We start from the raw sequence: 15448 nt of genomic DNA on the forward strand, positions 1-15448 counted from the left end.
GGAGTGACATTTAAAACCTGTTAGGGCTAGGGGGCAGTATTGACACGGCTGGATAAAAAACATACCCGATTTAATCTGGTTACCACTCCTACCCAGTAACTAGAATATGCATATACTTATTACATATGGATAGAAAACACCCTAAATTTTCTAAAACTGTTTGAATGGTGTCTGTGAGTATAACAGAACTCAAATGGCAGGTCAAAACCTGAGAGATTCCTTTACAGGAAGTGGCCTGTCTGACCATTTCTTGAACTTCTTTTCCATCTCTATCATTTACTAAGGATCTCTGCTCTAACGTGACACTTCCCACGTCGTCCATAGGCGCTCAGAGCCCGGGAAAAAACAGAATGTCGTCATTCCAGCCCCAGGCTGAAACACATTATCGCCTTTCTCAAGTGGCCGATCAAGGGACACTGGGCTTATGCGCATGACCCGACCGCCCCCGCCTTTGGGATTTTTTCCTCTGTTTGCCGAAAAGGAGATTCCCTGTCGGAATATTATCGCTTTTCTACGAGAAAAATGCCGTAAAAATTGATTTTAAACAGCGGTTGACATGCTTCGAAGTACGGTAATGGAATATTTAGAATTTTATTGTCATGCGCGCGACACTTCTTTACTATTTCGGATAGTGTCTGGAACGCACGAACAAAACGCCGCTATTCGGATATAACGATGGATTATTTTGGACCAAACCAACATTTGTTATTGAAGTAGCAGTCCTGGGAGTGCATTCTGACGAAGACAACAAAAGGTAATCAAACTTTTATAATAGTAAATATGATTATGGTGAGTGCTAAACTTGCCGGGTGTCTAAATAGCGAGCCCGTGATGCCTGGGCTATGTACTTAGAATATTGCAAAATGTGCTTTCACCAAAAAGCTATTTTAAAATCGGACATATCGAGTGCATAGAGGAGGTCTGTATCTATAATTCTTAAAATAATTGTTATGCTTTTTGTGAACGTTTATCGTGAGTAATTTAGTAAAATGTTAGCGAATTCCCCGGAAGTTTGCTAGTTCTGAACGTCACATGCTAATGTAAAAAGCTGGTTTTTGATATAAATATGAACTTGATTGAACAAAACATGCATGTATTGTATAACATAATGTCCTAGGGTTGTCATCTGATGAAGATCATCAAAGGTGAGTGCTGCATTTAGCTGTCTTCTGGGTTTTGGTGACATTATATGCTGGCTTGAAAAATGGGTGTCTGATTATTTCTGGCTTGGTACTCTGCTGACATAATCTAATGTTTTGCTTTCGTTGTAAAGCCTTTTGAAATCGGACAGTGTGGTTAGATTAACGAGAGTCTGTTATACTCACAGACACCATTCAAACAGTTTTAGAAACTTTAGGGTGTTTTCTATCCAAAGCCAATAATTATATGCATATTCTAGTTACTGGGCAGGAGTAGTAACCATATTAAATCGGGTACGTTTTTTATCCAGCCATGTCAATACTGCCCCCTAGCCCTAACAGGTTCAGACAGTGTTGACATCCCAAATAGCAGCTTATATAACAGACAGTGTTGACATCCCAAATAGCAGCCTATATAACAGTGAGTGTTGAGGTCCAGATCATTGGTTCCTCGACTGACAGATCAGATACCACCAGACTCCATGATGGTGAGGTCCAGATCATTGGTTCCTCTACTGACAGACTAGACACAGCACCACCAGACTCCATGATGGTGAGGTCCAGATCATTGTGTTCCTCTACTGACAGATCAAACACCACCAGACTCCATGATGGTGAGGTCCAGATCATTGTGTTCCTCTACTGACAGATCAGACACCACCAGACTCCATGATGGTGAGGTCCAGATCATTGTGTTCCTCTACTGACAGACCAGACACCAGCACCACCAGACTCCATGATGGTGAGGTCCAGATCATTGTGTTCCTCTACTGACAGATCAGACACCACCAGACTCCATGATGGTGAGGTCCAGATCATTGGTTCCTCTACTGACAGACTAGACACAGCACCACCAGACTCCATGATGGTGAGGTCCAGATCATTGTGTTCCTCTACTGACAGACCAGACACCACCAGACTCCATGATGGTGAGGTCCAGATCATTGGTTCCTCTACTGACAGACTAGACACAGCACCACCAGACTCCATGATGGTGAGGTCCAGATCATTGTGTTCCTCTACTGACAGACCAGACACCACCAGACTCCCTGATGTTGAGGTCCAGATCATTGGTTCCTCTACTGACAGACTAGACACCACCAGACTCCATGATGGTGAGGTCCAGATCATTGGTTCCTCTACTGACAGACTAGACACAGCACCACCAGACTCCATGATGGTGAGGTCCAGATCATTGTGCTCCTCTACTGACAGACCAGACACCACCAGACTCCATGATGGTGAGGTCCAGATCATTGTGTTCCTCTACTGACAGATCAGACACCACCAGACTCCATGATGGTGAGGTCCAGATCATTGTGTTCCTCTACTGACAGATCAGACACCACCAGACTCCATGATGGTGAGGTCCAGATCATTGTGTTCCTCTACTGACAGACCAGACACCACCAGACTCCATGATGGTGAGGTCCAGATCATTGGTTCCTCTACTGACAGATCAGACACCAGCACCACCAGACACCCTGATGGTGAGGTCCAGATCATTGTGTTCCTCTACTGACAGATCAGACACCACCAGACTCCATGATGGTGAGGTCCAGATCATTGGTTCCTCTACTGACAGATCAAACACCACCAGACTCCATGATGGTGAGGTCCAGATCATTGTGTTCCTCTACTGACAGATCAAACACCACCAGACTCCATGATGGTGAGGTCCAGATCATTGGTTCCTCTACTGACAGACCAGACACCACCAGACTCCATGATGGTGAGGTCCAGATCATTGTGTTCCTCTACTGACAGACCAGACACCACCAGACTCCCTGATGTTGAGGTCCAGATGGACTATGTGAGATCCCACTGGGCAGAGAGAGACATGAAATACACCACTGCCACAATGGACTCTATAAAGACAGGTCCCTAGGGCAGGGGTATGACTCACCGGTCACACACACACACACACGGACACACACACACTCACACAAACACTCACACACACACACTGGCTGGCATCGCATTACCACTCCAACTCACACAGAGGAGCACAGAAGAACAGCACAGCATAATACCTATTATATTATTGTAATAAATAAAGAGCAATATTTTAATTCATTCGATTTCATTGTATTTTTTTGTTTTCCTTCCCTCATTCAACCTTTAACCTCCAGTCCATGTTCCTGTGATATAGTTATAGGCCTTCTCTATATTCAGTGCAGACCCATCCAATCCTGCCGTGTCTAATGCTATTGTCGCCCCCCAACACTGGTTTACAGGGTCATTACCGGGTTAGAGCGATGCACCAGATAATCTGTGAATAATGTCACGGGAGGGGGGTGAGGGGGGGTGGAAATGGGGAGGGGGGGTGGAGATGGGGAGGGTGGAGATGGGGAGGGGGGGTGGGGGTGGGGGTCGTTGACTGGCTGCTGTTATGGCGTGGGTGAAGATTGAGGGAGGGTGGGTTGGGTGGCGTGTTAGGAGAGCAGGGAGAGTACGGGTGGAGTTCTGGGTGATGGGTGGGGTTGTGGAGAGTACGGGTAGAGTTCTGGGGATGGGTGGGGTTGTGGAGAGTAGGGTAGAGTTCTGGGTGGTGGTGGGGTTGTGGAGAGTACGGGTAGAGTTCTGGGTGGTGGGTGGGGTTGTAGAGAGAATGCGGTAGAGTTCTGGGGATGGGTGGGGTTGTGGAGAGTAGGGTAGAGTTCTGGGGATGGGTGGGATGGTAGAGAGTACGGGTAGAGTTCTGGTGATGGGTGGGGTTGTGGAGAGTACGGGTAGAGTTCTGGGGATGGGTGGGGTTGTGGAGAGTACGGGTAGAGTTCTGGGGATGGGTGGGGTTGTGGAGAGTACGGGTAGAGTTCTGGGGATGGGTGGGGTTGTGGAGAGTACGGGTAGAGTTCTGGGGATGGGTGGAGGGTGGAGAGTACGGGTAGAGTTCTGGGGATGGGTGGGGTTGTGGATAGTACGGGTGGAGTTCTGGGGATGGGTGGGGTTGTGGAGAGTACGGGTAGAGTTCTGGGGATGGGTGGGGTTGTGGAGAGTACGGGTAGAGTTCTGGGGATGGGTGGGGTTGTGGAGAGTACGGGTGGAGTTCTGGGTGATGGGTGGGGTTGTGGAGAGTACGGGTAGAGTTCTGGGGATGGGTGGGGTTGTGGAGAGTACGGGTAGAGTTCTGGGGATGGGTGGGATTGTGGAGAGTACGGGTAGAGTTCTGGGGATGGGTGGGCTTGTGGAGAGTACGGGTAGAGTTCTGGGGATGGGTGGGGTTGTGGAGAGTAGGGTAGAGTTCTGGGGATGGATGGGATGGTAGAGAGTACGGGTAGAGTTCTGGTGATGGGTGGGGTTGTGGAGAGTACGGGTAGAGTTCTGGGGATGGGTGGGGTTGTGGAGAGTAGGGTAGAGTTCTGGGGATGGGTGGGGTTGTGGAGAGTACGGGTAGAGTTCTGGGGATGGGTGGGGTTGTGGAGAGTACGGTAGAGTTCTGGGGATGGGTGGGGTTGTGGAGAGTACGGGTGGAGTTCTGGGTGATGGGTGGGGTTGTGGAGAGTACGGGTAGAGTTCTGGGGATGGGTGGGGTTGTGGAGAGTACGGGTAGAGTTCTGGGGATGGGTGGGATTGTGGAGAGTACGGGTAGAGTTCTGGGGATGGGTGGGCTTGTGGAGAGTACAGGTAGAGTTCTGGGGATGGGTGGGGTTGTGGAGAGTACGGGTGGAGTTCTGGGGATGGGTGGGATTGTGGAGAGTACGGGTAGAGTTCTGGGGATGGGTGGGGTTGTGGAGAGTACGGGTAGAGTTCTGGGGATGGGTGGGGTTGTGGAGAGTACGGGTAGAGTTCTGGGGATGGGTGGGGTTGTGGAGAGTAGGGTAGAGTTCTGGGGATGGGTGGGGTTATGGAGAGTACGGGTAGAGTTCTGGGGATGGGTGGGGTTGTGGAGAGTACGGGTAGAGTTCTGGGGATGGGTGGGGTTGTGGAGAGTAGCGTAGAGTTCTGGGTGGTGGGTGGGGTTGTGGAGAGTACGGGTAGAGTTCTGGGTGGTGGGTGGGGTTGTGGAGAGTATGGGTAGAGTTCTGGGGATGGGTGGGGTTGTGGAGAGTACGGGTAGAGTTCTGGGTGATGGGTGGGGTTGTGGAGAGTAGTGTAGAGTTCTGGGGATGGGTGGAGGGTGGAGAGTACGGGTGGAGTTCTGGCTGATGGGTGGGGTTGTGGAGAGTACGGGTAGAGTTCTGGGGATGGATAGGGTTGTGGAGAGTACGGGTAGAGTTGGGACGGTAACAGTGGGTAGCGGTGGATGGAGGGTGGAGAGGGACTGCTGGTAGAGGTGAGGGTAGAGTTGGGACGGTAACAGTGGGTAGCGGTGGATGGAGGGTGGAGCGGGACTGCTGGTAGAGGTGAGGGTAGAGTTGGGACGGTAACAGTGGGTAGTGGTGGATGGAGGGTGGAGAGGGACTGCTGGTAGAGGTGAGGGTAGAGTTGGGACGGTAACAGTGGGTAGTGGTGGATGGAGGGTGGAGAGGGACTGCTGGTAGAGGTGAGGGTAGAGTTGGGACGGTAACAGTGGGTAGTGGTGGATGGAGGGTGGAGAGGGACTGCTGGTAGAGGTGAGGGTAGAGTTGGGACGGTAACAGTGGGTAGTGGTGGATGGAGGGTGGAGAGGGACTGCTGGTAGAGGTGAGGGTAGAGTTGGGACGGTAACAGTGGGTAGTGGTGGATGGAGGGTGGAGAGGGACTGCTGGTAGAGGTGAGGGTAGAGTTGGGACGGTAACAGTGGGTAGCGGTGGATGGAGGGTGGAGAGGGACGGTAGTGAAGGCTGGCAGCTCATCTATATTTCATCCTCCACTCAGACAAATGAAACAGAAGCCACCGGACAAGCAGACCTTGTGACACTTCAAAGAGATGCCCTATGGGTGGGTTCCTCTTGAAGCTGGGGCTGCAGCGGGGCGGACGGGTGGTGGAGGTACGACCCCTGAAACACTCCCAGCTGGGGGTTCCCCGTCCCCGGCGAGGGGCTCATTAACCCTTAAACAGGCCTGGCGAAGGGTGAGGGGGGCCAGGGGGAGAGGGGAGCGAGGAGTGCTTAGTACAGGTCCTAATTACTGTACCGCCTGCCTGCCTGCATCCGCCATCGCTGCTACGCAGGGGATAAGGGGGCAAAGGCAGGGGAGGAGGGGAGGAGGGGAGGCTAGGTTAAAGAGGAGGGGAGGAGGGGAAGAGGGGAGGCTAGGGGAAAGAAGAGGAGGGGGAGGAGGGGGAGGCTAGGGGAAAGAGGAGGGGGAGGCGGGGGAGGCTAGGGGAAAGAAGAGGAGGGGGAGGAGGGGGGAGGCTAGGGGAAAGAGGAGGGGGAGGAGGGGGAGGCTAGGGGAAAGAAGAGGAGGGGGAGGAGGGGGAGGCTAGGGGAAAGAGGAGGGGGAGGAGGGGGAGGCTAGGGGAAAGAGGAGGGCGAGGAGGGGAGGAGGGGAGGCTAGGGGAAAGAGGAGAGGGAGGAGGGGAAGAGGGGAGGCTAGGGGAAAGAAGAGGAGGGGAGGAGGGGAGGAGGGGGAGGCTAGGGGAAAGAGGAAGGGAGGAGGGGAAGAGGGGAGGCTAGGGGGAAAGAAGAGGAGGGGGAGGAGGGGAGGAGGGGGAGGCTAGGGGAAAGAGGAGGGGGAGGAGGGGGAGGCTAGGGGAAAGAAGAGGAGGGGGAGGAGGGGGAGGCTAGGGGAAAGAGGAGGGGGAGGAGGGGGAGGCTAGGGGGAAGAGGAGGGGGAGGAGGGGGAGGAGGGGAGGCTAGGGGAAAGAGGAGGGGGAGGAGGGGAGGAGGGGGAGGCTAGGGGAAAGAGGAGGGGAGGAGGGGAGGAGGGGGAGGCTAGGGGAAAGAGGAGGGGGAGGAGGGGAGGAGGGGGAGGCTAGGGGAAAGAGGAGGGGAATGAGGGGGGGCTAGGGGAAAGAGGAGGGGAATGAGGGGGAGGCTAGGGGAAAGAGGAGGGTGAGGAGGGGAGGAGGGGGAGGCTAGGGGAAAGAGGAGGGGAATGAGGGGGAGGCTAGGGGAAAGAGGAGGGTGAGGAGGGGAGGAGGGGGAGGCTAGGGGAAAGAGGAGGGGGAGGAGGAGGGGAGGAGGGGAGGAGGGGAGGCTAGGGGAAAGAGGAGGGGGAGGAGGGTGAGGCTAGGGGGAAGGGGGGAGGAGGGGGAGGAGGGGGAGGCTAGGGGAAAGAGGAGGGGGAGGAGGGGGAGGAGGGGGAGGCTAAGGGAAAGCGGAGGGGGAGGTGGTGGGGGAGGGGAGGCTAGGGGAAAGAAGAGGGGAGGAGGGGAGGAGGGGGAGGAGGGGGAGGCTAAGGGAAAGCGGAGGGGGAGGTGGTGGGGGAGGGGGAGGCTAGGGGAAAGAGGAGGGGGAGGAGGGGGAGGAGGGGAGGCTAGGGGAAAGAGGAGGGGGGAGGAGGGGAGGAGGGGAGGCTAGGGGAAAGAGGGGGGGGAGGAGGGGGAGGAGGGGAGGCTAGGGGAAAGAGGAGGGGGAGGAGGGGGAGGAGGGGGAGGCTAGGGGAAAGAGGAGGGGGAGGAGGGGGAGGAGGAGAGGCTAGGGGAAAGAGGAGGGGGAGGAGGGGGAGGAGGGGAGGCTAGGGGAAAGAGGAGGGGGAGGAGGGGAGGAGGGGAGGCTAGGGGAAAGAGGAGGGGGAGGAGGGGGAGGAGGGGAGGCTAGGGGAAAGAGGAGGGGGAGGAGGGGAGGCTAGGGGAAAGAGGAGGGCGAGGAGGGGAGGAGGGGAGGAGGGGGAGGCTAGGGGAAAGAGGAGGGGAATGAGGGGGAGGCTAGGGGGAAGAGGAGGGGGAGGAGGGGGAGGAGGGGAGGCTAGGGGAAAGAGGAGGGATGAGGAGGGGAGGAGGGGAGGAGGGGGAGGCTAGGGGAAGAGGAGGGGGAGGAGGGGGAGGCTAGGGGAAAGAGGAGGGCGAGGAGGGGAGGAGGGGAGGAGGGGGAGGCTAGGGGGAAGAGGAGGGGGAGGAGGGGGAGGCTAGGGGGAAGAGGAGGGGGAGGAGGGGGAGGAGGGGAGGCTAGGGGAAAGAGGAGGGGGAGGAGGGGAGGAGGGGGAGGCTAGGGGGAAGGGGGGGAGGAGGGGGAGGAGGGGGAGGCTAGGGGAAAGAGGAGGGGGAGGAGGGGGAGGAGGGGGAGGCTAAGGGAAAGCGGAGGGGGAGGTGGTGGGGGGAGGGGGAGGCTAGGGGAAAGAAGAGGGGGAGGAGGGGGAGGAGGCGAGGAGGGGAGGCTAGGGGAAAGAGGGGGGAGGAGGGGGAGGAGGGGAGGCTAGGGGAAAGAGGAGGGGGAGGAGGGGGAGGAGGGGAGGCTAGGGGAAAGAGGAGGGGAGGAGGGGGAGGAGGGGAGGAGGGGGATGAGTGTTTTGAACGTGTGCATTAATTGAAAAACCAGATTAGACCTCTTTGCCATAATTAGCTCAAGAGAGCCGCCCTAGTGTACCCCTCCATCACCCCCTCTACCCCCCCTCTACCCCTCCATCACCCCCCTCTACCCCCCCCTTCTACCCCCCCCCCCCCTTATGACAGGGGTCTACGAGAAGGAAGGATAAAGAGTAAAGAGGCAACAAGGGGGAAGAGAGAAGAGGGAGAGGGAGAGGGCTGAGGAGAATGTGAGAAGAGAGGATTGGACAGGGACAGAGAAAGAGGAGGAGAAAGAGGAGGCATATCTAATCCTATATGAGGTAACCTGGTAAATTGAGATCAATTTACATAAAGGGGTTTGGTTTGCTCGATCATCTAATGATGTTAGTTAATGTCTTTACAAATTAATTGAGTTAATTAGGCACGCCCAGCGGAGCCTCTGTCAGCTGATTAACAGAATGAAACAAACAGGGTTCATTACCCTGGACTGGTCTGGGCTGGACCGGGCTGGGTGGGGCTGGGCTGGGTGGGGCTGGGCTGGGTGGGGCTGGGCTGGGCTGGACTGGGCTGGGCTGGGCTGGACTGGGCTGGACTGGGCTGGGCTGGGCTGGGCTGGGCTGGGCTGGACTGGGCTGGGCTGGACCGGGCTGGGTGGGGCTGGGCTGGGTGGGGCTGGGCTGGGCTGGGCTGGACTGGGCTGGGCTGGACTGGGCTGGACTGGACTGGGCTGGGCTGGGCTGGACTGGGCTGGGCTGGGCTGGGCTGGGCTGGGCTGGGCTGGGCTGGGCTGGGCTGGACTGGGCTGGACTAGGCTGGACTGGACTGGGCTGGGCTGGACTGGGCTGGGCTGGGCTGGACTGGACTGGGCTGGGCTGGACTGGACTGGGCTGGGCTGGGCTGGACTGGGCTGGACTGGGCTGGGCTGGGCTGGACTGGACTGGGCTGGACTGGGCTGGGCTGGGCTGGACTGGACTGGGCTGGACCGGGCTGGGCTGTACTGGACTGGGCTGGGCTGGACTGGGCTGGGCTGGACTGGGCTGGACTGGACTGGACTGGGCTGGACTGGACTGGCTGGACTGGGCTGGACTGGGCTGGGCTGGACTGGGCTGGACTGGACTGGACTGGGCTGGACTGGGCTGGGCTGGGCTGGGCTGGGCTGTACTGGACTGGGCTGGGCTGGACTGGGCTGGGCTGGACTGGGCTGGACTGGGCTGGACCGGGCTGGACCGGGCTGGGCTGGACTGGGCTGGACTGGGCTGGACCGGGCTGGACTGGGCTGGGCTTGACTGGGCTGGACTGGGCTGGACCGGGCTGGACTGGGCTGGGCTGGACTGGGCTGGACTGGGCTGGGCTGGACTGGACTGGGCTGGGTGGGGCTGGGCTGGACTGGACTTGGCTGGGTGGGGATGGGGCTGGATGGGGCTGGACTTGGCTGGCTGGGCTGGGTGGGTCTGGGGCTGGATGGGGCTGGGCTGGGGCTGGGCTGGACTGGGCTGGCTGGCTGGGTGGGGCTGGGCTGGATTGGGCTGGGTGGGGCTGGGGCTGAGCTCGGCTAAGAAGTGTTGGGACTAGCTCAATGGCCAAGATCACTCAGTAGATGGTTAGGGTTAGGGTTAGGGCTTGGATTAGGGCTTGGGTTAGGGTTAGGGCTTGGGTTAGGGCTTGGTTTAGGGCTAGGGTTAGGGCTTGGGTTAGGGCTTGGGTTAGGGCTTGGGTTATGGTTAGGGCTTGGATTTTGGTTAGGGCTTGGGTTAGGGCTTGGGTTAGGGTTAGGGCTTGGGTTAGGGCTTGGGTTAGGGTTAGAGCTTGGGTTAGGGCTTGGGTTATGGTTAGGGCTTGGGTTTTGGTTAGGGCTTGGGTTAGGGCTTGGGTTAGGGCTTGGGTTAGGGTTAGAGTTTGGGTTAGGGCTTGGGTTATGGTTAGGGCTTGGGTTTTGGTTAGGGCTTGGGTTAGGGCTTGGGTTTGGGCTTGGGTTAGGGCTTGGGTTAGGGTTAGGGCTTGGGTTAGGGTTAGAGTTAGGGTTAGGGTTAGGGCTTGGGTTAGGGTATGGGTTAGGGTTAGGGTTAGGGCTTGGGTTAGGGTTAGGGCTTGGGTTAGGGTTAGGGTTAGAGCTTGGGTTAGGGTTAGGGTTAGGGCTTGGGTTAGGGTTAGGGCTTGGGTTAGGGTTAGGGTTAGGGCTTGGGTGAGGGTTAGGGTTAGGGTTAGGGATAGTGTTAGGGCTTGGGTTAGGGTTAGGGCTTGGGTTAGGGTTAGGGTTAGGGCTTGGGTGAGGGTTAGGGTTAGGGTTAGGGATAGTGTTAGGGCTTGGGTTAGGGTTTGGGTTAGGGTTAGGGTTAGGGTTAGGGCTTGGGTTAGGGTTAGGGTTAGGGTTAGGGATAGTGTTAGGGCTTGGGTTAGGGTTTGGGTTTGGGTTAGGGTTAGGGTTAGGGCTTGGGTTAGGGTTAGGGTTAGGGTTAGGGATAGTGTTAGGGCTTGGGTTTGGGTTTGGGTTAGGGTTAGGGCTTGGGTTAGGGTTAGGGCTTGGGCTTGGGCTTGGGCTTGTGTTTGGGTTAGGGTTAGGGCTTGGGTTTGGGTTAGGATTAGGGCTTGGGATAGAGCTTGGGTTAGGGTTAGGGTTAGGGTTAGGGCTTGGGTTAGGGTTAGGGCTTGGGTTAGGGTTAGGTGAGTGATCTTGGGCATGGAACACCCAGGTCTGGTCATTGGTGTATCACCTGGTAAATAACCTGATTGTATCTATAAACTGTGGGACAGTACAGCTCATACATTATCACTTCTGTGGTGTTTCTCTCTCAACTCCCTCTCTCAACTCCCTCTCTCAACTCCCTCTCAACTCCCTCTCAACTCCCTGTCTCAACTCTCAACTCCCTGTCTCAACTCATTATCTCAACACTCTCTGAACTCCCTCTCTCAACTCCCTGTCTCAACTCTCAACTCCCTCTCTCAGTTCCCTCTCTCAACTCCCTGTCTCAACTCCCTCTCAACTCTCTCCCTCAACTCCCTCTCTCAACTCCCTGTCTCAACTCTCAACTCCCTCTCTCAGCTCCCTCTCTCAACTCCCTCTCTCAACTCCCTGTCTCAACTCTCTCTCTCAAAACTCCCTGTCTCAACTCCCTCTCTCAACTCCCTCTCTCAACTCCCTCTCTCATCTCTCAACTCCCTGTCTCAACTCTCAACTCCCTGTCTCAACTCTCTCGCTCAACTCCCTCTCTCAGCTCTCTCTCTCAACTCATTATCTCAACTTTCTCTCTCAACTCCCTCTCTCAACTTTCTCTCTCAACTCTCTCTCCCAAATCCCTCTCTGAACTCCCTGTCTCAACTCCCAACTCCCTCTCTCAACTCTCAACTCCCTCTCTCAACTCATTCTCTCAACTCTCTCTCTCAACTCCCTGTCTCAACTCCTGTGCTATAGGTCACCTGTTCCATGAAGCTTCCCTGCTGTAGGTCACCTTTTTCCATGAAGCCGCTGTCATGACGTTGCCCTCTTTGAGTACAGGGAGGACAGTTGACCCCCTCCCCCTTGCACCATCCCCCAACCTACCTCCCACCACCCAGGCCCTGTGTGAAGGGGTGGTAAAATTCTAGAGGAGAATCTCCTACCACATGGCCCAGTTGAGACACAGAGGGGTCCCATAGAGAGACACAGGAAATTCAACTCACAGAATTGGGGAACCGAACGACATTTATGTTCTGGAGAAGGTATAAAAGATTGGTGAAGAATCCAGCTACGAACTGGTCCGCTTGGTACAATTTTGTGATACTCAGAAGAGACAATATAGCCATATTACCATAAAACTGTTTATATAATAGCCTCAGCTATGGGACTTGCATCCAAATGGTTGTATAAAATGTATTAATAAGGATAAAGCTATTTGGAATATGTTGAGATGCTATGTACTGATGTTAACCTGTTATGGCTAGGGGGCAGTATTTTCACGGCTGGATAAAAAACGTACCCGATTTAATCTGGTTACTACTCCTGCCCAGTAACTAGAATATGCATATAATTATTGGCTTTGGATAGAAAACACTCCAAAGTTTCAAAAAATGTTTGAATGGTGTCTGTGAGTATAACAGAACTCAAATGGCAGGTCAAAACCTGAGAGATTCCTTTACAGGAAGTGGCCTGTCTGACCATTTCTGGAACTTCTTTGCCATCTCTATCTTTTACAAAGGATCTCTGCTCTAACGTGACACTTCCTACGTCTTCCATGGGCGCTCAGAGCCCGGGAAAAACCTGAATGTCGTCATCCCAGCCCCAGGCTGAAACACATTATCGCCTTTCTCAAATGGCCGATCAAGGGACTGTGGGCTTAGGCGCGTGCCCTGGCCGCCCCCGTCTTTGTGATTTTTCCTCTGTTTGCCGAAAAGGAGATTCCCGGTCGGAATATTATCGCTTTTTTACGAGATAAATTGCATAAAAATTGATTTTAAACAGCGGTTGACATGCTTCGAGGTACGGTAATGGAATATTTAGAATTTTTTTGTCACGAATTGCGCCATGCGCACGACCCTTCTTTACCATTTCGGATAGTGTCTGGAACGCACGAACAAAACGCCGCTATTCGGATATAACGATGGATTATTTTGGACCAAACCAACATTTGTTATTGAAGTAGCAGTCCTGGGAGTGCATTCTGACGAAGACAACAAAAGGTAATCAAACTTTTATAATAGTAAATCTGATTTTGGTGAAGGCTAAACTTGCCGGGTGTCTAAATAGCTAGCCCGTGATGCCTGTGCTATGTACTTAGAATATTGCAAAATGTGCTTTCACCAAAAAGCTATTTTAAAATCGGACATATCGAGTGCATAGAGGAATTCTGTATCTATAATTCTTAAAATAATTGTTACTCTTTTTGTGAACGTTTATCGTGAGTAATTTAGTAAATTGTTAGTAAATTCCCGGAAGTTTGCGGGGGTATGCTAGTTCTGAACGTCACATGCTAATGTAAAAAGCTGTTTTTTGATATAAATATGAACTTGATTGAACAAAACATGCATGTATTGTATAACATAATGTCCTAGGGTTGTCATCTGATGAAGATCATCAAAGGTTAGTGCTGCATTTAGCTGTCTTCTGGGTTTTTGTGACATTATATGCTAGCTTGAAAAATGGGTGTCTGATTATTTCTGGCTTGGTACTCTGCTGACATAATCTAATGTTTTGCTTTCGCTGTAAAGCCTTTTTGAAATCAGACAGTGTGGTTAGATAAAGGAGAGTCTTGTCTTTAAAATGCTGTGAAATAGTTTCCATAGCAACATTACAGGACGAAGTGACATCAGAGTAACAACACGCTAGTGGTTTCCATAGCAACATTACAGGAAGAAGAGACATCAGAGTAACAACATGCTAGTGGTTTCCATAGCAACATTACAGGGAGAAGGGACATCAGAGTAACAACACGCTAGTGGTTTCCATAGCAACATTAGGGGGAGAAGAGACATCAGAGTAACAACATGCTAGTGGTTTCCATAGCAACATTACAGGGAGAAGAGATGATTACATTATAATGATTCATCAGGGGGGGACATTATAATGATTCATCAGGGGGGACATTATAATGATTCATCAGGGTGGGACATTATAATGATTCATCGGGGGACATTATAATGATTCATCAGGGGGGGACATTATAATGATTCATCAGGGGGGACATTATAATGATTCATCAAGGGGGACATTATAATGATTCATCAGGGGGACATTATAATGATTCATCAGGGGGACATTATAATGATTCATCAGGGGGGACATTATAATGATTCATCAGGGGGACATTATAATGATTCATCAGGGGGGGACATTATAATGATTCATCGGGGGGGACATTATAATGATTCATCAGGGGGACATTATAATGATTCATCAGGGGGACATTATAATGATTCATCAGGGGGGACATTATAATGATTCATCAGGGGGGACATTATAATGATTCATCAGGGGGGACATTATAATGATTCATCGGGGGGGACATTATAGTGATTCATCAGGTGGGGATTATAATGATTCATCGGGGGGGACATTATAATGATTCATCGGGGGGGACATTATAATGATTCATCGGGGGGGGACATTATAATGATTCATCGGGGGAGACATTATAGTGATTCATCGGGGGGACATTATAATGATTCATCGGGGGGGACATTATAATGATTCATCAGGGGGGACATTATAATGATTCATCAATTCATCAGGGGGGGACATTATAATGATTCATCGGGGGGACATTATAATGATTCATCAGGGGGGACATTATAATGATTCATCAGGGGGGACATTATAATGATTCATCAGGGGGGACATTATAATGATTCATCAGGGGGGACATTATAATGATTCATCAGGGGGACATTATAAAATTCATCAGGGGGGGGCATTATAATGATTCATCAGGGGAGGACATTATAATGATTCATCAGGGGGACATTATAATGATTCATCAGGGGGGGACATTATAATGATTCATCAGGGGGGGACATTATAATGATTCATGTAATGTTATGTTGATGTGTTTAATCACATGATGCAGGATTTTATTACATTTAGTATATATCTTTACCAGCCACAACCTACACACACACACACACACACACACACACACACACACACACACACACACACACACACACACACACACACACACACACACACACACACACACACACACACACACACACACACACACACACACACACACACAAGCCACGCACACACACACACACCCACCTACCCACACACTGACACACACATCCAAACACATCCACACACACACATTCACCCCCCCCCACACACAAACATACTCACACACACACACATTCACACATATACCCACGCACACATAAAAACTCACACAAACATCCACAACCCCACAATCCCACAATCCCACAACCCCACAATCCCACAACCCCACAACCCCACAATCCCACAATCCCACAACCCCACAACCCCACAACCCCACAATCCCAGAAATCCACAACCCCACAAACCCAC

General features: G+C 53.0%; 1 protein-coding gene across 1 annotated transcript; it reads right to left on the reverse strand.

Annotated features, from left to right (window-relative positions):
- Window positions 1-2786: 2786 nt before the first annotated feature.
- LOC123727734 (extensin-like) lies at window positions 2787-11907 on the reverse strand. The gene is made up of 4 exons (XM_045696740.1): window positions 11866-11907; window positions 9814-10019; window positions 3596-5826; window positions 2787-2926 (listed from the first exon to the last, which is right to left on the reverse strand). Exons 1-4 carry the CDS (start codon window positions 11905-11907, stop codon window positions 2787-2789), a joined length of 2619 nt encoding a protein of 872 aa, XP_045552696.1.
- Between the last annotated feature and the right edge of the window lie 3541 nt (window positions 11908-15448).

The sequence above is a fragment of the Salmo salar genome, chromosome ssa16, assembly GCF_905237065.1.
Source record: "Salmo salar chromosome ssa16, Ssal_v3.1, whole genome shotgun sequence".
NCBI classification, from domain to species: domain Eukaryota; kingdom Metazoa; phylum Chordata; class Actinopteri; order Salmoniformes; family Salmonidae; genus Salmo; species Salmo salar.

Bases quoted from the DNA above. Each gene is read 5' to 3' on its own strand.
- LOC123727734 (XM_045696740.1), bottom strand. From the start codon at position 11,907: ATGGAAAAAGGTGACCTACAGCAGGGAAGCTTCATGGAACAG. The intron at 5,827-9,813 runs GTCCAGTCCAGC...CACCTCTACCAG, and splicing joins GCCCAGCCCCACCCAGCCCA to CAGTCCCTCTCCACCCTCCA. The intron at 2,927-3,595 runs GTACTCTCCCTG...CCTCAACATCAG, and splicing joins CATCACCCAGAACTCCACCC to GGAGTCTGGTGGTGTCTGGT.